Source organism: Scyliorhinus canicula, chromosome 18, assembly GCF_902713615.1.
Source record: "Scyliorhinus canicula chromosome 18, sScyCan1.1, whole genome shotgun sequence".
In the NCBI taxonomy this organism is placed as follows: domain Eukaryota; kingdom Metazoa; phylum Chordata; class Chondrichthyes; order Carcharhiniformes; family Scyliorhinidae; genus Scyliorhinus; species Scyliorhinus canicula.
The window spans coordinates 121,406,227-121,429,807 of record NC_052163.1 but is presented as its reverse complement, the minus strand read 5'-3'; the positions used below and the strand labels follow the sequence as shown (position 1 = coordinate 121,429,807).

At 48.4% G+C, this 23,581-nt stretch overlaps 1 protein-coding gene across 4 annotated transcripts in view; it reads left to right on the top strand.

Moving 5' to 3' along the window:
- The window catches only part of LOC119953012 (ephrin-A5-like), a 427,429-nt gene that overhangs the window by 380,054 nt on the left and 23,794 nt on the right, over nt 1–23,581 (top strand). For 3 of the 4 annotated variants that reach the window (XM_038776770.1, XM_038776772.1, XM_038776771.1), the window contains exons 3-4: nt 11,949–12,014; nt 13,659–13,730. In XM_038776770.1, coding sequence (XP_038632698.1) covers nt 11,949–12,014; nt 13,659–13,730 — 138 coding nt within the window. The remainder of the gene's footprint in view (nt 1–11,948; nt 12,015–13,658; nt 13,731–23,581) is intronic. The other variant, XM_038776773.1, reaches the window with a different exon arrangement.

Below are 23,581 nucleotides of genomic sequence, written 5' to 3'. Positions count from 1 at the left end.
GGGATGAGGAAAGCGTGCCACACGGGTGCAGTCAGCAGCCCTCTTTGGAGGGCTGAGGCAAATCATTAGATCGGAAGAGAGGGAATTTTATTCGGAAGCTGCCATAGTCAACCAGGGGGAGTTTTGCTTGGCGGTTCGGGGGGGAATCTGAGCAAAATAACGGCCCACATCAATGGAGCTGTTAATTGCCAGGTATTAAAGAGGCAGACAGTTTGCTCGTCTGGAACTTAATATACAAAAATATGCAACAATCTGGCATGAAATATTCATTACCAGTAACAACGCTATTTAAATGTTTTATTGACACATGTTCCTGTGCTTTGTAACAAAATAACAGCTGGTGGCAGAAGCATATTTTATATGAATCTTTGTTCACTGCTATTTAATATCTAGTTTGCGTCAATATTTTTGATACGAATTTGATCCAGAGTTTGGGGGAAATCAATCAAAATTAACAGGCAACATGAATGAAACAGAACCTGATGCTGAACTGTACAGATTATGAATAACATAGAACAGCACACAAATAGGTCATTTGACCCAACAAATTTGTGCCTGTGTTTATGTTCCAAATTACCCTCCTACCGTAGTTCATCTTACTCTATTTTACCCTGTTCCTTTCTCTCTCGTGCACTTACGTGACTCTCTATTAAATGAACTTTTTGCTTCAATCACTTTGTTTGGAAGCGTAAGAAAGAGGAGCAAAAGTAGATCTTTCAACCCTTCTAGGTTGCCCCGCCATCCAGTGAGATCATGGCTGATCTTTGATGTCAACTCCATTCCCACAGGGAGGATTTATCTTCTCTTCTGGACTCAGATCCTCCGACAGGCCCTGCGAGAAATCCCCACAGTGAGAGCCCTTGAGAGTGACAGGTTTCCTGAAATGACAGCCTCATCACTCACTGAACCCTGGACTTTGCACCCACAACCCAAAGATGTGTGGGGTAGGTGGATTGACCACGCTAAATTGCCCCTTGATTGGAAAAAAATTTAAAAGAATTTATATATGTTTCAATGATCACCACTGATTCCTTTAAAGTCAATAGAATATTGGCCTAGTCTAATCAGTCTCTCCTCATTGAACAATTCCCTCAATCCGTCGAGTGAACCCTCCTCACATTCCCTCCGTACTTCACTCCTTGAGGTCTGGAAACCAAAACTGAACACAGTTCATTTTCACCACTGTTTGCTTAAAGAGGTTTCTCCTGAATTATTTAACAGATTGATTAGTGACTTTCTTTTAATCATGGCCCGTGGTGGACCTCTGGGATGGGATTCTCCCGCAACTGGCCGGATGGCCCGATGCCGGCACCAAGAGCGGCGCGAACCACTCCGGCGTTGGGCCGACCGGAAGATGCAGAATCCTCCGCACGTCCGTGGGCTAGGCCAGCGGCGGAGGGGTTAGCGGCGCCCAACCGGCGCCGAAGGGCCGGCGCGCGTTGGCGCATGCGCAGAACCGCCGGCGTGGTTCCGCGCATGCGCAGACCGGCCAGCGTGTTCCTGCGCATGTGCAGGAGGGTTCTTCTCCGCGCCGGCTATGGCAGAGCCCTACAGAGGATAGCGTGGAAGGAAAGAGTGCCCCACGGCACAGGCCCGCCCGCCAATGAAAAATGAAAATCACTTATTGTCACGAGTAGGCTTCAAATGAAGTTACTGTGAAAAGCCCCTGGTCGCCACATTCCGGCGCCTGTTCGGGAAGGCTGTTACGGGAATCGAACCATGCTGCTGGCCTGCTTGGTCTGCTTTCAAAGCCAGCGATTTAGCCCTGTGCTAAACATAATCGGTGGGCCCCGATTGTGGCCCAGGCCACCGTGGGCCCCACCCCCCCGCGGGGCCAGATTCCCACCGCCCCCCCCCGAGGACCCACCTAGCCGGCCTACAAGCCAGGTCCCGCCGTGATGGAGCATGTCCATTTCACACCGGCGGGACTGGCCGAAAACGGGCGGCCGCTCGGCTCATCGGGGCCTGGAGAATTGCCGGGTGTGGGGGGGGGGGGGGGGCAGGGGGTGCTGCCAACAGCCCCCGACCGGCGTGGCGTGATCCCCGCCCCCGCCCGAAAATCACCGCCGGAGAATTCAGCAGCCGGCGTCGGAGTGGGATTCACGCCGACCCCCGGTGGGGGGTCGGAGAATCCCGCACCTGGTTTAGTCTCTGCGTTGCACTGAGTTCAGCAGGCGAACCCGGGTGAGGAAGCTCAGCCAGGGTTCTGGCTCCCCATGCAGCTGCTCAGTGCATGCTGAGAAATGTGCGTGCCTTGACGTCACAATGGGCTCCACTGTGATGTCCCTGTGGTTAAACAGATCACCGAGCATCAGCTTCCTCACAGTTTCGCTGAGGGCAACCAGAGCCTGTATAACTGTTCCCAGGTTCAAGGGAGCGCAGGAAAAAAGTAGCGAGGGACAGATGAAATTGCCGACGGAACAAAGATAGCAAACATAATGAAGTGGCACACAGAACCATCCTAGAATGCTTGTGGCCCAGACTGCAATTTGCTTAATTCAGATAGAATCTGGATTCCATAGTGCGTGCACCTTCACTTCTCTGCAGTCTGTGTACCGAGAGCTAACTGGGTAACTTTTAATGTGTTGTGAAATTGCAATTGCCTTCAAATTAGACCCGCCAAAATATTAGGAAATAAATGCTCACCTAACACTTCTGAAATGCCTTGTCATGATCTTGTAATGGCGACAATAACCTGCTTTATTTTATAGAATATAATATGACGTTATGGAAAGAGGCATTGTTGGAGCTAATGCAGCCCGTTCCTATACATATACAACTGCTGGGTGTCCCCATGTGAACCAGAGTCAAATGAATTTGAACTGGCTCAGTTTAGATCAACAGCGTCTCTTTGTAAGAGTAATGACCTTTGACCTCCTGCTTGTCCATTCTAGTCAAAGGAGGAAACAAAGTGAGCTTCACGGATATATTGAGCTGGGAACAGAAGGAGGTCCTCGAGTGACAGTGGAACAAGTCCGGATGTGGACTTGCCCATTGTTTTGCTCAGAGCGAACATCCTCTGAAGGCCATGTACCTTTAAGACATTCGACCTCGTTCAGTAAGATGAACCTGAATTTCCATCTAGCTACATTGTACGGCCGTATCCCAGAGCCAGACAGAGCGACTCTCTTATCTCTGGACAAAGCGTGTGTCTATCAGACCTGCTTTTACAGGCATCCCAGCTGACTACAAAGGAGCAAGAAGGACAAAAACTAAATTCATCTCGTCTCACTGGGTGAGCGCACCCTGGCCATGCTTTGTTCGTTTTCCTTTTTTTTTCCCCCTGTTGAGGTCCAATGCACACGGTTTAGTCAGAGATTGACATCTGGGCAAACGTCTTTTAGAATTTCAAAATGCTTTAACCCCTTTTCAGCCGTATATGATGACACTGCGGTGCTGTGAATGCAACATGTCAAGTTTCACCTCAACAATTCCAAGGTCACTCTTACATGATCTTTATATGGGCTCCTGTTGTCACTTAAAATTGGCAACTAAAAATACAACCAGCTTTGCTGCTGTTTGTTCTCTTGAACCATCGACGCTGCCCACGCTGTCTAATTGTGTTGCCTGTTGCCACCTTTACTGAAAGCATTGGCAAATAATTCCTTCCTTAAAACTAAGCAGCATCTTAAATGTCCCTCCATTTAAGATGCTGCTTAATGACCATCTCTTTCATCTGCTCTAATAGCTCCTTGTGTGAATTGGCATCAAATTCTGTTTGATAACGCTTCTGCAAACAATCTTCGAATGTTTTAGCATGTTAAAAGTGCGATATAAATGAAAGTTGCTGTTGTTTGAATTGTGGGGCAGGATGGACCATAATAGTGACTCTAATATGATAGAATTTTGCATTAGGTTTGAACGCGATATCATTCATTCTTAAACTAGTATCAGGATTTTCCAGCCTCCACCTCCCCGCCAGCGGGTATTCCCACGGCGGATGCAGCCAGCCATTTGCCTATGGTGGGATTTTCCAGTCCCGTCAACGTCTCTTGGCCTTTTGTACGGCACGCCCGCCCCGCCGCCGGGGAACACCCGCTGTGAGAGGTCGACTTTAACAGGAGCGGAAGATTCCGCTGGCGGGAGGTTGGGAAAATCCTGCCCTAGCTTCCTAAAACGTGATGAAAGGGACGGTATGAGGTTCAAGTTGGCTATGGTGGATTGGGAAAATGGACTGAAAGACTTGGTGGTGGCAATGGCTAGTGGTTAAAGAAATACTGCACCGTCCTCAAACATATAAACATTCCTCTAAGGCACATACGCCCAAAGGTAAAGATAATGGTTAATGAAAGAAGTTCAAGGTTGTAATACCTCAAAGGAAATAGCTTATGAAGATGCCAGAAGAAGTGGTAAGCCTGAGAATTGAGAGCAATTTAGAACCCAGCAATGGAGGACAAAGAAACTGATTAAGAAGGGGAAAACAGAACACGAACGCAAACTAGCGAGGAACATACAATCGACTGTAAAAGCTTCTTTGTGTATGTGAACAGAAGAAGATTAGCTTGGAGAAATGTGGTGCCATTACAGCTGGGTAGAGGAGAATTTACAGTGGTGAACAGGGAAATGATGGAGAAACTAAACGGTCTTCACAGAAGAAGACATTGAAAGTCTTCCAGAAAAATAGGTGTGGTGTTCTTTGTGATTCTTGTTCTCGGAATGGATATTGTAGTGCTCACATAGACCACAGAAGCTAAGTTCATTAACAAAGCTAACATTTATTTACACTACTTTTTAAAGCTCAACAACTTACTCCTATAGTAAACAATAATCTAGTAATCTACAATCTACACTCAACTAACACCAGTCTCTACACCAGGGGTGGGCAAACTTTTCCGTGCAAGGGCCACATTCAGAAATTAAAAATTTTAAAGGGCCGCATAATATATTAATTAATAGTCCCGGTTGTAACCAATTAGCGTGTGGCATATACCTCAGCGCTTCCCCCGGCGGCATCCTGCCTTTAGCCCCCTTTTTCTCTACTTTTCAAAAATGGCGCTTCACCCAGTTATGATTCTGGGCGCCTCATATACAACATAGAACATAGAACAGTACAGCACAGAACAGGCCCTTCGGCCCTCGATGTTGTGCTGAGCAATGATCACCCTACTCAAGTCAACGTATCTACCTTATACCAGTAACCCAACAGCCCCCCCCATTAACCTTATTTTTAAAAAATTATTTTAAAAAAAAAAAAAAAAATTTTTTTTTAAATGTTTTTTTTTGATGACTTGATCTTGGTGGGCCGCATAAAGACCTTTGGCGGGCCGCATGCGGCCCGTGGGACGTAGTTTGCCCACCCCTGCTCTACACTTTATCTACAACTGTACCCTGATCTCTCTCACTACTCCTCTCCAACCTTCTCCAGTCTTCTCCCAGAAGCCTGTGAATCGGTGCTTTAGATAGTTCTGCATATAGCTCCATCTAGTGGTTAATTATGAGATGACATTAACCATTTGTATTCTGAATATTCCCATAATGTCACCATAGGGACTGCAAATGGAATGTTGGCCTTTATTTCGAAAGGAATGGAGTATAAAAATAGGGACGTCTTGCTGAAACTATACACCTGGAATACCGTGAACAATTTTGGGGCGCCACAGTGGCACAGTGGTTAGTGCTGCAGCCTCACAGCACCAGGTACTCGGGTTTAGTTCCGGCCTCGGGTAACTGTCTGTGTGGAGTTTGCACTTTCTCTCCGTGTCTGTGTGGGTTTCCTTCGGGTGCTCCCACAGTCCAAAGATATGCAGGTTAGGTGGATTGGCCACAACAGAAATTGTTCCTTAGTGTCCAGGGATGTGCAGGTTAGGTGGGGTTTTGGGGGTGGGGGGGGGGAGCGAGCCTAGATAGGGTGCTCTTTCTGAGGGTGGGTGCAGACTCGATGGGCCAAATGGCCTCGCCTTGCACGGTACAGATTCTATGAATGCCAGGCAACCAAGGGTCGTTTGAAACTAAGGAACTAAAAGAAATTCATATTACTAAAGAGTAATTGAGAAGTTAACTGGATTGGAGGTTGATAAGGTTGACCCTGGACCAGATGAGCTTCATGCCAGAGTGTTGAAGGAGGTGGCTCGAGAGATAGTGGATGCATTGGTGGTTCATCCAAAATTCTTTAGATTATGGAAAGGTTTCTTCAGACCAGAAATGTCAACCCACTATTTAGCAAGGGAGGAAGAGGGAGAATGGAGAAGTACAGACCTGTTAGTTTGACATCAATAGTCGGGGAAATTGTAGCATTTCGAAAGGAATGCTACAACTGGGCAGAGTCAACATGGGGTTTGTGAAAGGGAAATAATGTTTGACAAACTTGATGGAGTTTTTTGAGGATGTTTCTTTTCGCATAGGTAAAGGAATTGGTTATCAGAAAGAAAGCAGAGAGTGGGAATAAACGGATTACTTCTAAGATGGCAGGCTGTGACTAGTGGGGTACCACAAGGATCAGTGCCAGGGCCACAGCTGTGTCACAAATTATATATATGATTTTGATGGAGGGTCAAGTGTAAGATTTCCAAATTTGCTGAGAGCACCAAACTGGGTGGGAATGGAAGTTGTGAGGAGGATGCAAGGAAGTTTCAAAAATATTTGGGCAGCTAAGTGAATGGCAGATGGAATATAATGTGAATAGGTGTGAAGTTATTGGGCGGGATTCTGCCGTAATCAGCAGGGCGGGCAACTCCGGCAGGACGAGATTCCTCCGCACCTTTAGGGGCTAGGCCCGCCCCGGAGTGGTTGGCGCCCCGCTGGCTGGTGTGGAAGGCCTTTGGGGCCACACCAGCTGGGGCCGAAGGGACTCCGCCGGCCGGCGCGGGTCCGCGCATGTGCGGGAGCGTCAGCGGCCGCTAATGTCATCCCCGCGCATTCGCTGGGGGGGGGTTCACCTCTGCGTCGGCCATGGCGGAGGCTGAGATGGTCGGCGCGTAGGAAAAGAGTGCCGTTACGGCACCGGCCCGCCTGCGGATCGGTGCGCACCGATCGTGGGCCAGGCCACCGTGGGGGCACCCCCTGGGGCCAGATCGCACCCCCCCCCCCCCCCCCCCCCCCCAGGACCCCAGAACCCGCCCGCTCCGCCAGGTTCCGCTGTAATGGACCTAGTTCAATTTATGCCGGTGGGACAGACATAGAACCAGCAGGAGTTCGGCCCATCGCAGGCCGGAGAATTGCCAGGGGCGGTGCTGCAAGCCGCCGCCGACCAGCGCGATTCCAGCCCCTGCCGAATCTCCGGTGCCAGAGAATTCGGCGGCCAACGGGGGCGGGATTCACGTTGCCCCCCCCCCCCGGCGATTCCCCGACCCAGCGGGGTGTCGGAAAATCCCGCCCATTCACTTTGGCAGAAAACAGAAAGGCAGAATATTTTTTACATCGTGATGAGGTTAGGAAGGGCAGGTGTCCAAAGGGACCTAGGATTCACTAAAAGCCAGCAATTAAGTGCGGCAAGCAATTAGGAAGGCAAACGGCATGTTGCCCATTATCTCTGGGGGATCTGAGTACAAGGGTGAGGATGCCTTGCTGCAGTTCCATTGAACCTTGGCGAGACCGCGCCTGGTATAAACTGCACAGTTTTGGAGCCTTGTCTAAGGAAGGATATACTTGCCACAGAAGGAGTACCACTGAGGTGCCCCAGATTACTCCCCGGGATGGCGGGATTGTTTTATGAGGAGAGATTGGGGACACTGGGTCTGCATTCCCTAGAGTTTTGAAGACCGAGGTGTGACCTCATTGAACCTTACAAAATTCTTACAGGCCTCGACAGGGTGGGCGTAGTAAGATGATTGACTATGATTGACTAGGGACATGCCAGCAAACATTGGAATCTGGTGAGCAATCTCTCTAATACTGGTGATAATCACTCCTGCCATTCGCAGGATTGGGAAATCCAAGCCCTTGTCCTCACAAGTGGTGTTCACAGGGCAACAATGAACATAGAAGCAGGGGTAGAACATTCGTTCCCTTGAGCCTGTTCTGCCGTTTAACCAGATCATGACTGATCTTCTACCACGACACATTATCCGTTTCCTTTCATGTCATTGGCACCTGGAAATCCAATGATGTCTGCTTTGAAAAGGGGTGGCACGGTGGTTAGCACTGCGCCTCACAGCACCAAGGACCCGGGTGCGATTCCGGCCTTGGGTGACTTGTCTGTGCGGAGTCTGCACGTTCTCCCCGTGTCTGCGTGGGTTTCCTCCGGGGGCTCTGGTTTCCTCCCACTGTCCAAAGACGTGCAGGTTAGGTGGATTGGCCATGCTGAATTGCCCCTTAGTGTCCAAAGGTGTACAGGTTAGGTTGGGTTACAGGATGGGGGAAAGTGGCCCTTGGTAGAGTGCTCTTTCAGAGGGTCAGTGCAGACTGGATGGCTCGCATGGCCCCCTTCTGCACTGTAGGGATTCTATGCAAAGGCAGATTTCTTTCTTCGAAAGGGTATTTATGAAGCAGATGGGTTTCTTCACTAATGGAATGGCCATCATTACCGATAAGTAGTTTTTCATTCCTGACTGAGTTAATTAATTGAATTTAAATTCTCTGACAGTCATGGTGGGGTTTGAACTTATGCTCTGGCGGCACAAATCCAGGCCTCTGGTTTCTAAGCCAGCAACCGTAGCATAACCAGAATGCTGCCCTACACTTTAACAGAAATTTCGATTTGAATTGATTTTGATTTGATTTGATTTTTTATTGTCACATGTACCTAAGTACAGTAAAAAGGAAACATACACATTACGTATACAGTAGACAAAAAAGAATAGTTGATATTTACAGTGAATGCGAAAAAGTACACAGTACATCTACAAATATAGAATAGAAATTACTGTACAGAAGGAGGCCATTTGGCCCATCGAGTTTGCACCAGCTCTTGGAAAGAGCACCCTAACCAACATCCACACCTCCAAACCCCATAACCCAGTAACCCCACCCAACACTAAGGGCAATTTTGGACACGAAGGGCAATTTATCATGGCCAATCCACCTAACCTGCACATCTTTGGACTGTGGGAGGAAACCGGAGCACCCGGAGGAAACCCATGCACACACGGGGAGGATGTGCAAACTCCACACAGACAGTGACCCAAGCCGGGAATCGAACCTGGGACCCTGGAGCTGTGAAGCAATTGTGCTAACCACAATGCTACCATGCTGCCCTTATGTAATTGGTCACAGCATGGAACAAAGGTGAAATAACACAAATACGACATAAGGAAGAGCAGCATTGGGCAGCGTGAATAGTGTTCTTACAGGTAACAGATCGGTCCGAGGGAGAGTCGTTGAGGAGTCCAGTAGCTGTGGGGAAGAAGCTGTTCCTATGTCTGGATGTGCGGGTCTTCAGACTTCTGTACCTACTGCCTGATGGAAGGGTCTGGAAGAAGGCAATGCCTGTGTGGGAGGGGTCTCTGATAATGCTGTCTGCCTTCCTGAGGCAGTGGGAGGTGTAGACAGAAGACAATGTGGGGGTGGCAAGCTTGTGTGATGCGTTGGGCTGAGTTCACCACACTCTGCAGTTTCTTGCGACCTTGGGCCGAGCAGTTGCCATACCAGGCAATGCGATGCAGCCGGATAGGATGCCCTCTGTGGCATATCTGTAGAAGTCTGTGAGAGATTTCAGGAATGTCCAGGGAAAAGCTTTCCTGACCATGTACCGGATGAGCGACATTGTGTGACATTGGTTGAATTCTCGATTTCCACTTAAAATGAGCTCTTGTCGTTAATTGTTGTCTAACAGTTGCACACCCCCTGCCCCAGCCAAGTGCTGAAATAGCTTACGGACACAAATCAGCTGTAAATCCCTTAAGCTGATGAGCTAAGGCAAGGAGTTAGTCAGAGTTCCAATTCTTCATCAGTAGCCAGCGATCCTTACTGGAAAGTGTTTGTGAATAATTGCGTAAGGATCTGTGGAGCTCCTCCCACTCGGCCGCTGCTCTTTGTCTATACGTACGCTGGAAGAGTCAACACTGGGACAGTTCTGAGGAGTTGGGGCCGCCTAGTTCCTACATAACCTTCAGGAGAAGAAAAAAATTGATAAATGTTTCTTTATTTGAAGCTATTCCAGTGGAATTATAAAATGAGTAATTTAGGACATTAAATATTAAATAAATATAACCAATTACCCTTACGTCTCCAGTCTTTAGTAGCAGATATTTCAGTGGTTCTATTATTAAAGCAATTATTCTGAAAAGAGATGTTCTGTTGAATGTCTCATCAAATTATATAAAATATTTAATGGCATAGGTAAGGTAAACCCAGGTTATTATTTTAAAGTAAGACAGGAAAATAGTGCCCGAGGACATAAATGGAAATTAGTCTAAAGTAAATTTTGAATAGATACCAGCAAAAACTTTCTTACTCGCTCAGAAACGTTTACTGATCCATCAAGTGAGGTGATAGACACAATAATACTACAGGTCTTCATTGTGGAAGCAGATGCCACACTGGGAAGGCATGAACTTCAGTGAATTAATCTTCCTTTCAGGACTTCATTGCACGTAGCTCCTTTATTGTGATTCTCCGAAACAAATGGCATGTTGCCCATTATCTTTGGGGGATCTGAGTACAAGGGTGAGGATTTAAACCACTTCACAAGCAATCGATTAGCGACTGTTGTGTTGTAGGCAGCCATTTCCTCAGCAGCTCAGTTCCACAAACGACCCTGTACAGAGTGGCCAGCATTTGGTCATCGGTAGATGGTTGGCCAGGCCACGCTTCATTTAATAGTGCTGTGGTGTCTATGATGAATAGTGCTATGGGATCTATAATGACTAGTGCTATGGGGTCTGTAATGAATAAAGATATGAGCTGTGTGGTGAAACGTGTTATCAATAATGAATCGTGGTGTGGAATCTATAACAAACAGTGTTATGGACTCCAGAATGAATAGAGCAATGCAGTCTATGGTAAATAGCTTTTCAGAATTATTTCATGGATTGTGGGTGTCACTGGCAAGCGCAGGATTTGTGACCATCCCCAATTGCCCTTGAACCAGGTGGCTTGCTGGGCCATTTCGGAGGGCAGTTAGAAGTCGGCCATATTGGTGTAGGTCTGGAGTCGTGTGTAAGCCAGACCGGGTAAGAATAGCAGGTTTTCTTTCTTAAAGGACACCAATGAACCAGTTGGGATTTAAGGACAATCGATGATAGTTTCATGGTTACCATTATGGAGACTGGTTTATTAACTGAATTTAAATTCCACCACTTGCCCTGCGGGATTTGAACCCATGTTCCCAGAGCATCAGAATGGGGCATCTGGAATATTAGTCCAGTGATATTACCACCATATCTCCATCTCCTGGAGAGTTTGGAGCCTGTAATAAACAGTGCTGCTCTGGGATCCATAATGAATAGAGCAATATAATGAATATGGTATGGAATCTATAATCATAGATCATTAGAATTTACAGAGTAGAAGGAGGCCATTCGGCCCATCGAGACTGCAGCGGCCCTTGGAAAGAGCACCCTACTCAAGCCCACACCTCCACCCTATTCCCATAACCTCACCTAATCCTTTTTGGACACTAAGCGGCAATTTAGCATGGCCAATCCACCAAACCTGCACAATTTTGGACTATGGGAGGAAACCCGAGTACCCGGAGGGAACCCACGCAGACACAGGGAGAACGTACAGACGTACAGACTCTTCACAGACAGTGACCCAAGCCGAATCGAACCTGGGTGCTGTGAAGCAACAGTGCTAACCTCTGTGCCCTCATGCCGCCCCTCAAGTTAAAGCTGCGTTAGTAGTGCTATGACTCTATAATGGACAGTGCTGTGGGATCTTTAATAGTATATTGGGGTCCATAATGTCCAGCAGAGGAGATGGACAAGCCTTACTTTGTCACCAACACTACAGCACATTCTCAGCGTTTGTCTGAAGTGTCAGTCTAAATTCAGCGCAGAAGTCCGGAAGCTCTGTTACCTGATACAGTTATGAGAAGAAGCACTAACAACATTTCATTGTCTTTCTTCCAGCTTCACCTCACCCTAATATTGTTGGGAAACCCTGCTTAAAGTTAAAAGTATATGTCCGACCAACAAGTAAGTTATGCATGTTTGAGTCTGTTTTTAAAAATCTGTCGTTGATGTTGTTCCTTTAAGGCAGCATGCTTGTTGTAACTAAGCTAATAAGTTGAATCGGTAGAGCAACACAAGAATAATTGCCTTGTTCTAACTTCTTCTTCCCTCACTGTTCTGCTGCCATTTTCTTCCACTTTATTTCATTTTCACTGATATACCTTGATTTTAGAGCGGCATTGACCTGTTTTGCTGGGGACATTCTCATTGCCTTTTGCAAAGCATCTGTTTTCAACTGATCTTTGGCTGGTCAAAGGGAGGGAAGAGTAGGAATGGGCAAAGACTTTTCATCAAAATGGAGGCCCTAGTTGATTTAGTTGCCTGCCTTGAGTCGGGAGTTGTTGCGCAAATAGCTGAGGTCAGTAAATCCCTGTAGCTCATCATTGGGGAGCAGTAATTCAGCTTTAACTTGAGGTGTAACATCAGCTTTCAAAAAGATAGGTTGGAAAATGGCAGATGTCACATAGGGATGAACTGAACTGGTCTAAACTGAGTCAGAGAGCCAGATGAGAGTTGGTTTGCTCAGTTGGTTAGACAACTTGTGTGCGGGTCAGAATAACAGGATTCAATCCCCGATCCGGCTGAGGTAGACTTGGGACATGCCTCTGCGTCCTGCTTCATGGCAAAACTACAGCATAAGTCGGTGGGTTCATCCTCAAATAATCGAGGATGCTGACTGGAGGAAGATAGATCCCGGGTTGCAACAGCAAGGGAAAGGTTAGAAGCTATTTTAGGGCAAAGCTCGTTCAGAATACCAGTTGGAGGCAAAATCATTGGAAGTAGGGGAGCACGGTTTTACAAGCCTTCAGTAGGAGCTGTTTACGAAAGGAAAGAGCTGGTTGAAGATAACCAGTCAAGAAGATCTAACCCAGGGTCAAGATCTAACTAGATGGCTGCTGGGACTATATCCAACACAATAGATTCTGAATTGAAGGTAGGTACAACTTGAACTCATCTAATGCAGGGTGTGAAAGGTAGAGTATTGAACTCAAAATGGAGGCAAGCCAGGAGCTTTTTGTGTTTTTTGTTAAGGCTGAATTAAGGGTTTGACATTTGCAATAGTATTACCAAAAGGATATAGTTCCAGCAATTGAGACCTAGTTCCAGGGGCTGGGCTATAGTTTAAAATCCAGTTATGGGGCAGTGACTTTACGACCCAGTTCTGGGGGTGAATTATAATTGAAACCCCTGTTTTCAGAGCAGGGTAATATTAAGTTCACGGGGGAGTTTTGCTTAAGGCTCGGTTCCCCTAGTTGAAGGTCTACAGTTTAAGGCCCAGTTCTGGGCAAAGACTTAATGGGGTTACCCCCAGTGGACATCTTGAGGCCAAGTGTGATGGGGTTAGGACCACAAAGCCAAACAAGGCAAAATCACTAATCACTAAAACCTCACTAAAAACAAAAAAGGTTCCTTCAGTTCGTCATTAACTCTACCATTCCACCGGCAACGTTTACTACTTTGTCCCTTAACATCTAACTTTTTTTTTGAAGGCTGTAGTTCAAAAAGGGGGACTTTGAAACAGGACCCCTTTCTGTTGCTCACTAACCCTACGCTTTGAAAATCACCCTCACACTGACACGTAGCTATTGTTTCTATTTTCTGTCGTAGACAGTTGTATGGAAGCAATAGGGGTGAATGAAGGTGATTTCGATGTAAACAACAGTTCAGTTGAAGCTTCAGGTCAGTAATACCACAGTGCCTCACCTTTCTGTCATCTCTCTTTTTTGCTGTGTCTTCTGTTGAGCCATTTCTTGGCATGCTGCACCCAGGGTTATTGCATACCTTAAGTGTCGCCATAATAGTGTTTAGAGATCAGAAATTAGGGTTAAATCTGGAATATAAATTACGAAACATGGGGTGGGGGAGGGAGTTGGGAGAGGCAAGGAAAGGCGGCAAAACCTGAAGTGGGGTAACATTTAACACCCCGGGGAGCATCCTTTAAGGATGAAAGGAAATAGTAATAATCCTGGTTGTACTTGCAATGATCTTTATAATCTTTCACTGTTTCTCTAACCAACCATCTCTAATCGTAGAATACACAACATCTCAGCTGCCATGTGTATCTACTGTATTAAGTTATTATTGTGAGGCTTGGCTGTTAGTAGAGTTGCAAGGTGTCACATTTTTAAATATCAAATTCATTATTATTTTGTTTCAGGATTTATTTCCAATTTTTCTTTCTTTGTATCAGCCAACATCGGATGCACTGAAGTGACATTTGTCTTGTGCAATTAAATATTCCAAATCAAGCAAGAGGAAATTAACCATGGTTTCGAAATTACGTGGATATTAGTGTGTGCTGTTCTTGTTGTCTCTTATTTGAGTGGAGGTGTTTATCTTTTATAATGACTGGGTGAGGTGAACTGACAGAGCAATTCCAAATCACATAGATACAAGGCCGCAGTTAAAACCTTTTGGCACTGCGGGGCCTTCAGATTCTCAGTCAGGGGTATGGGGGAGTGTGAGAACCCTCCATCTCATGATAAGGCTCTGTGGAGGAAAGACAGCGGGCGCGATTCTCCGCTCCTCACGCCGGGTGGGAGAATCGCGGGAGGGCCGGGCGACTCATGGCACGCCCCCCTGGCGCCCCCCCGCAATTCTCCCAACCCCCGCTCGGAAGAATCGCCGCTCGCCGTTTTTCACGACAACCGGCGATTCTCCGGCCCGGATGGGCCGAGCGGCCTGACGTTCCCGACCGGTTCACGACGACGGCAACCACACCTGGTCGCTGCCGTCGTGAACATGGTGCCAAATGCTCGTTTGTGGCTTGTGGGAGGCGGAGAGGGGAGTGACCAACATGGCCGTGCACGGGAGGGGACTGGCCCGCGATCGGTGCCCACCGATCGTCGGGCCGGCGTCTCAAAGCGACGCACTCTTTCCCCTCCGCCGCCCCGCAAGATCAAGCCGCCACGTCTTGCGGGGCAGCGGAGGGGAAGACGGCAACCGCGCATGCACGGGTTGGAGCCGTTGTGACGTCAGCCGCGCATGCGCGGGTTGGAGCCGGCCAACCTGCGCATGCGCAGCTGACGTCACTTAGGCGCCGCCGTCGCGTCATTCTCGGCGCGCCACCTTGGCGCAAGCGTCAAGGCCCGGCGGCCGAGAGTTACGGAGCGCCGCTCCTAGTCCCCCGGGTGGGGGTGAATAAGGTGAGAGGAGCGGCCTCCGAGGCCGTTGTGAAACTCAGCCGAGTTCATGACGGCCTTCCCAATTTATCGCGGGAGCGGAGAATTCCGACCAGCTTTTCAAACTAAGGGTGAGAATCTATGGCGGAATTCAGGTGCCCTCTAACTCTCAATCGGGCTGCATGCACAGCGCCAGTGTGAGGAGCCTCGAACACCGATGCCACTGAATGTGGCCACTCAGAGCCCTCATGAGGCCATGTGGGGGAGGGGGGGGAGGGCAGAGGGGGGGAGCCAAGCTGACTTTTCCATCGATTACATTAATGGAGAGAGCATGGACCTGGGCTCATGGGGGGTGTCCCCTCTTGTCCCAATTACCAGCGTTAACGGGTTGTCATAGGGATGGCAAAATCTACCCCACCATTCCAAGGCAAGAATTGTACCCAACCTAAATTGAAGGCAAACCCTCTGCTTTCAGCAGAAATTTTTTTTTTTAATAAACATTTTATTGAGGTATTTTTTGGTATTATAACAACAACACACTAAACAATGTAAATGAAACTACAAAAATAGTGCAAAAGCCATCTCCCTTTCTTACAGGTCCACCTTTATTAACCCCCTACTCTAAGCCAAACTAAACCCCCCCTCCCCCCCCTCTGCTGACGATTAATTTTCCGCGAAGAAGTCGATGAACGGTTGCCACCTCCGGGCGAACCCTAACAGTGACCCTGTCAAGGCGAACTTGATTTTCTCCAAACAGAGAAAGCTAGCTGTGATGATCGGAATACCTTGCCCCTTTAAGAGGCTTGTGATGATCGGAATACATTGCCCCTTTAAGAGGCTTGGAACCCTGGGGGACTCCGCCTCTGGCTACGCCCCCTGGGAAACAGTACTTAAGATGAGACTCCATTTTGCGAGCATACTTCTCATGGAGGCTGCCATTGTTCAATGCTTATTAAAGCCTTTGATTACTGACCTAACTTTCGTGTCGTAATTGAGAGTGCCTCACTAGCCATGTCTGATAGCCAGGTCTCCGACTTCGGGGGCTTTGAGTCCCTCCAAGCTAGTAGTATCCGTCTCCGGGCTACCAGGGAAGCAAAGGCCAAAACGTCTGCCTCTTTCTCCTCCTGGATTCCCGGGTCTTCCGACATCCCGAAAATCGCCACCTCTGGACTCAGCCCCACCCTTGTTTTTAACACCGTGGACATGACATCTGGAAACCCCTGCCAAAATCCCCTAAGCTTCGGACATGCCCAGAACATGTGGACATGGTTCGCTGGTCCTCCTGCAGATTTTGCACACCTGTCTTCCACCCCAAAGAATCTGCTCATCCGGGCCACTGTCATGTGAGCCCGGTGAACAGCCTTAAATTGTATCAGGCTGAGCCTGGCACATGTTGCGGACGGGTTGACTCTACTCAACGCGTCCACCCAAAGACCATCCTCTATCTCTCCTCCCAGCTCCTCCTCCCACTTGCGCTTCTGCTCCTCGGTCTGCGTCTCCTCTGACCCCATAAGTTCCTTGTGAATGTCCGAGATGCTCCCTTCTCCTACCCACCCTCTGGAAACTATCCTGTCCTGAATCCCCCTTAGCGGTAGGAGCGGGAAGGTTGACACCTCTTTACGTAGGCACCTCTTCCCGCACCTGCAGATACCTGAATATGTTTCCCCTCGCCAACCCAAGCTTCTCCTCCAGCACCCTCATACTCGGAATGCTCCCCTCTATAAACATATCCCCCATCCTCTCAATCCCTGCTCCCCGCCATATCCCCGGAACCCCCCATCCATACTTCCCGGGGCAAACCGGTGATTATTACAGATTGGGGACCAGACCAATGCTCCCTCTGCTCCCACATGTCTCCTCCATTGCCCCCAGACTCTCAGGGTCGCCACCACCACGGGGCTGGTGGAGTACCATGCCAGCGGGAACGGCAAAGGCGCAGTTACCAACGCCCCCAAACTGGTGCCCTTGCATGAAGCTGCCTCCATACGCTCCCAGGCCGACCCCTCCCCCACCACCCACTTCCTGATCATGGCTATATTCGCCGCCCAGTAATAGTTACTAAAATTTGGCAGCGCCAGCCCGCCCTCTCTCCGACTCCGCTCAAGTATTACCTTCCTTACTACAGTAGTGGGGTCTAGCCCGCCTAAACAAAGCCAGAGATCACTTTGTTGACCCGTTTATAAAAGGACCACGGAATAAAGATGGGGAGACATTGAAACATGAACAGGAATCTCGGGAGGCCTTCAGCAGGAAATTAACTGGGGTTTAAGTGCATCACTTGGAAATATTATCAGACAAATACTTACATCTTTGCAGCAAGTTCTTCTCCCCGCGTTGACTGGACGCATTAGTCATGGATCTTACATAGGTCTCTGTTAAAATACTGAACTAAAGGAACTTGATCCAGCTGTGTGAGGCAATCATATGACACATGTTTTCATTCTTAAACTCCGTTCATGTTTCCCATCTGCAAATATTTTTGTGGCCGCTGCCGGGGTGGTTCTGTTGGTGAACTCAGCCTCGTGGCGCGAGACTGAGCTGCACGGATCACAGAGCGCCGGCTACAGTCGCTGATCCCACAGATCACAGCAGCGTGCAGCTGGCGGGGTGCCACAGTAGGCCCAGGGAGGGTCGAGGCTCCTGCTGAGAATTCCTGTCCAGTCAATAAATAAGAGGCAGCAGCACCTCTTGGAAGAGTGGTGTGGAGTTTGGCGGGCGGGGGGGGGGGGGAGTAGGTGAGCTGAGGAGTCGCAGAAAAATCAGAGCTACGATCGCCGTATCGAAAGGTAACACTACAGCCTGTACCATTGCTCATCAGAGAAAGCTGCCCCCTACAGCACGGTAGCACAGTGGTTAGCACAGTTGCTTCACAGCTCCAGGGTCCCAGGTTCGATTTCGGCTTGGGTCACTGTCTGTGTGGAGTCTGCACATCCTCCCCGTGTGTGCGTGGGTTTCCTCCGGGTGCTCCGGTTTCCTCCCACAGTCCAAACATGTGCAGGTTAGGTGGATCGGCCATGCTAAATTATCCTTAGTGTCCAAAATGATTAGGTGGGATTACGGTAACAGGGTGGAGGCATGGGCTTCAGTAGGGTGCTCTTTCCAAGGGCCGGTGCAGGCCGATGGGCCGAACGGCCTCCTTCTGCACTGTAAATTCTATCATTCTATACAGTTTAGGGGCAGAAGCCTGTGCCTTTCTCCTGTGTTGGCTTTGGTGTTGGGTGGGGGGGGGGGGGGGCATTTAATCCAGTGGGAGGGAGAGGTGGGGACCCCGCCACATTTCCACCTCCATTACAATTAGGTCTGTAGCGGGACCCTTCCCGCTGTGGATGTCCTTCCCTCCCCTCTGCCAGTTATTCCACACTCGTCCCACCACCACCGGTATAAACTCAGCTGCAGGTGGGGGAGGCTCGTTATGTGGGGAGCACCAAAGGTAAACCCTGGCCTGTTCACTCAGGCTTCTAGGGTGTAGGTGGTGGTGCAATGTGGGGTGCAGAGGAGGGGAGAGAGCTTTGTTCAAAGACCATCAGTGCCTAATTGAAGTACTCAGCATCGGGAAGATGAAGGGACTCTGATTAAAGCCAACCTCGCCCTTGCTGCTGATCGCACCCCTCCCCTCCCGTCTGACCACTCCCACCACACACACTCAATTTCACATTTTCCCACATTATACTCCATTTGCCTGACTTTGGCCCACTTACTTAACCTACCTCTGTCCTTTTGTAGCCCCCTTACGTCCTCTTCCCAATTTACGTTCCTTTCTACCTTTGTGTGGTCGGCAAATTTAGCAAACATGCCTTCTGTCACTTCATCCGAGGAGGGGCAAGACCTCTGCCCCAGGATCCCCCGGAACTGGCCTCTCAAGCAGCTAAGTGGTACGCAATACAGTGAGCCTTCAGTAAAAGTGTTATCACAGGTACATCGCCGGCTCTCCAGCCAGGAGGCAAGATTCTGCCCCCACATGAGAAATGAGGAACTGCCCACATTGCAGGCCCACAGTTTCCTTCGACACAGTGCTGCTGCATTGCCTTTTATTTTACAGTAGAAAGCTTCACTTATCTGAACCAATCTCTCCCGTTGCGATCTTCAAGAGAGACAGAAGTAGAAAAGTTGGGCAGACGATTTTTCCATTGAAGACCACTCTGTTCACAGGTCACCAAGCCCCACAGCCTATGTATAAAGGTTTGGTGGGCAGCACGATGGCGCAGTGGGTTAGCCCTGCTGCCTCACAGCGCCGAGGTCACAGGTTCGATCCGGCCCTGGGTCACTGTCCGTGTGGAGTAGGGTAGGCTATATTAGGGGTATCGCGGTATCTAGGTGGGATGTACCTTATGCTGTGGTATGAGTGGTAGAACCCGCCTGCTGGTTCCGCCCAGCAGGCGGAGCTTAAGAGTCTGTGTTTCACCCACAGCAGTCATTCTGTACCGGATCTGCTGGGGTAACAACTTGTTCATTAAAGCCTTCAATTGGACTACAATCTCGCTTGAGTAGTGATTGATCGTGCATCATGGAGCTTGCACATTCTCCCCGTGTTTGCGTGGGTTTCGCCCCCACAACCCAAAAAAGATGTGCAGGGCAGGTGGATTGGCCACGCTAAATTGCCCCTTAATTGGAAAAATGAATTGGGTACTCTAAACTTAAAAAAAAAGGTTTGGTGAATGCATTTGTGTGTATTTGCACACATCAATACAATTGGGTCTAGGTGTTCACATTTAGAAGTGTGTGAAAATTGCGCCAGGCCTCCCGTTTCTGCAGTGCTGGTCTCCAACACAACCCAATTTCCTGCCCATCATTTTCACGAGTGTGTGTGAGCAGTATGGACTGGGCCTTTCCACAAATTCAGGCCTGTGAGTTTGAAACAGGGGGAAGAGAGTCCAGGTTTAAGTTAAGTTGCGAAGGCTCTGCGGGCTGAATGGTCGGGACTGAGGGCGAAGCAGGAGTCTATAGGCCATAGTTTGGATGCTTCTCCATTTAAGAAAGGAGAAACCTTTGTCGTCTTCAGCTAACACACCTGGGAACTGCCTTGGGATTAAAGGCAATATATAAATGTCGTTGTTGACAATAGACAGTTTTATTTTACATTGTGCTTTTTCAACTGGAGGACCCACCCTCTCTGCCGAACAACTCGCAGTAACACACTGTCATGTGGCCCCACTATTATAGAGAGTGAATCAGGGAAAGCGTTGAGACTTGTCGTCATTTTGATCAGGCAAATAAATAGCTCACAAACACTTCAGCTCAGTGTCTCATCTAATATCCGTATGAAAATAAGTGAAACCGCACCTCTTGGCCAACGAGATATCGAATTCCTGGAATCTGTAATGAAAATAGCAAATGCACAGCATGTCAATCAGGGTCTGTAAGACAAAATATATTTTCCAGCACCCTTTCACCTTTGGTTCCATTGAAGGACACACTAGAAACATCACTTCCACATGCATCTCTCTTCACAGACGCTGACTAACCTCGAATCTTAGAACGGCTCCAGTCAAGGGGACCATTCAACCCTGACTCTATGCAAGAATATAGCTAGTCCAACTCACATACTGTGCTGTTCTAAAGTTTACTATTATATTTTTAATTCATGGCATTCTGCTGTGCATACAAACTTATTAAAATAGAGGAAAGGGACGGGAACTTCAGTGCAATGTTGTGGGGTACCAGATGGGAAGAAGATTCTTGTTTCCGCATTCCCGTTAAAGCTGAACCACCATTGCGTTCATATTGCTTCTCATTCCTTACACTTTGCACTTGGCTCTAAGTTCGTAGTAAAAGCGCGCCAAATGTGCCTGCTCAGTGTCTGTCATTCTTCGAATTTCACTCCATGTCAGCGGTATAAAAAGGTGAGAGAAAATCCGAATTTCCTAAGATTTAGATTGCTGATCCTGAGAGTGGCTGAACCTGAGGCAGCGACTGCAACGCTGGTGCTATCCCTCGGGGTGGCTTTAGCTCGCTTGACTAGACAGCTAGTTCATGATGCGGAACGAGGCCAGCAGCATGGGTTCAAATCCCGTCCGGCTGAGGTTATTCATGAAGGCCGCACCTTCCCAACCTCGCCCCTCACCTGAGGTATGGTGATCCTCAGGTTAAATCACCACCAATCAGCTCTCCCCTTCAAAGAACAAAGCAGCCTATGGTCACCTGGGACTATGACGACTTTACTTTATGGGCGGTACAGTGGCACAGTGGTTAGCACTGCTGCCTCGCAGCGCCAGGGACCCGGGTTTGATTCTGACCTCGGGTGACTGTGTGGAGTTTGCACGTTCTCCCTGTGTCAGCATGGGTTTCCTCCGGGTGTTCCGGTTTCCTCCCGCAGTCGAAAGATGTGCAAGTTAGGTGGATTGGCCATGCCGCTAAAATGGCACTAGGTGGAGTTACGGGGGTCATGCGGGGTATCGGCCGAGGTAGGGTGCTCTTTCAGAGGGTTGGTGTCTACTCGATGGACCAAATGGCCTCCCTCTGCACTGTAGGGATTCCATGATTCGATAGAGTAGGATTAGTTGGAAGGACAAACCACTCCTGATTGCTTTGGAGCAGTTTTTAATGGGGAATTGTTGCTGTTTGTTTCCCCTGCCTTGACGACCTGGCTTCTGCCTGGGGGCAGAAATTAACAAGCAGGCATAATTACAATGGGATTGAATTTAAGCAAGTACTACAGCCCGATTGAGAAACCCTTCCTCGCCAAGAATATAGGAGGGCAACATGGAAAAGGCAGGGAGTGGGACTAGCAGAGTAGCACTTACAGAGGGCTAACACGGACACGGGGGGGTTGAATGGCCTCCTTTTGGGCTGTTACCATTCTCTGATTCACCGCGAGCGGTTGCCTTAAAGGGACAGGCCATCTGAACATAAAAGCAAAATACTGAAGATGCTGGAAATCTGAAATAAAAACAGAGAATGCTGGATAAACTCAGCAGGTCAGGCAGCATCTATGGAGAGAGAAACAGAGTTAAGGTTTTGAGTCCGCATGACTCTTTTTCAGAGCCACCTTAAGGGCAGTTCTGCTTCAGCAGCCAAAAAGAATCTCCGTCCTTGGGGGCATTTGTCATCCAGTTCCTGTAAACTGCTTGATAACCCGCTGACCGTCAATCAGTTGCGCGCAACAAGCTTCTCAAGTTATCGACTGAATCTGATTGGTTCTCACAAAATTGCACGCGGCTCAGCATAAACATTAAATGGAATCTAAAGATGGCAAATTTGCAACGCCTTAATGATCCACAATTTCCTTTGCACCAAGAATTGGACAACCCTGGATTCAAAGTTGAAACTTGGCCTCCCATGAACCCTTGCATCCAAAATGTCAATGACCCCTGTCCTAACCAAAGAGACAAGAGCCACCAAGAAAACTGGGACTCGAAATAAAAACTTTAAACAGATTTGGGACTTATTTCAAACCCAAAGGTTTGGCATAAAGCCATTTTTTTATATTGCCATAAATATTTTTCATACATATCCTACTATAATTGTTAAACGTCATGGAGCCTAATCTCTGACTATACATTGGAAAGTGCTCCAGGAATCTTGTTTAATGATGCCTTATGAACGAAGGAACTGACACTAATTTGCTCACTAGTTAAATGCTTGCAGAGAATTATCAATAACTGGTGACATTTTTAATAACATTTAACTTTTCCAGGATAATGAGATGAAAGTGAATGATTGAGTGGGTGCTTCACTCCAAGAGGGGAGAAGAGAGCTTATTAAAGACTGATTCTTTAATCAGCTTAACCACCTTTCAGTCCCACTGCAGGCAGCTCAGATGCACACTACAGCCATTAGTGGAGGGCTATGCCTGCAGATTAGACTCCCCGTTCATCTTAACGGCAGTCCCTGGGCGTAACCTGTAGCGGAGCGAGTTGGGTAACTCTTTGGGAGCTGTTTAGACCTGATCTCCCCTCACTCTAGTTGATTCCAGTAATATTAGGCGCGTATGATACGCTTGCCTAAATGGGGACGAGTGTATTTCAATTAGGAACAAGTCACGAGGATACGTCATATGGGCAGCACGGTAGCATTGTGGATAGCACAATCGCTTCACAGCTCCAGGGTCCCAGGTTCGATTCGGGCTTGGGTCACTGTCTGTGCGGAGTCTGCACATCCTCCCCGTGTCTGCGTGGGTTTCCTTCGGGTGCTCCGGTTTCCTCCCACAGTCCAAAGATGTGCAAATTAGGTGGATTGGACATGATAAATTGCTCTTAGTGTGCAAAATTGCCCTTAGTGTTGGGTGTGGTTACTGGGTTATTGGGATAGGGTGGAGGTCATAGATCATAGAATTTACAGTGCAGAAGGAGGCCATTCGGCCCATCAAGTCTGCACCGGCTCCTGGAAAGAGCACCCTACCCAAGTTCAACACCTCCACCCTATCCCCATAACCCAGTAACCCCACCCAACACTAAGGGCAATTTTGGACAC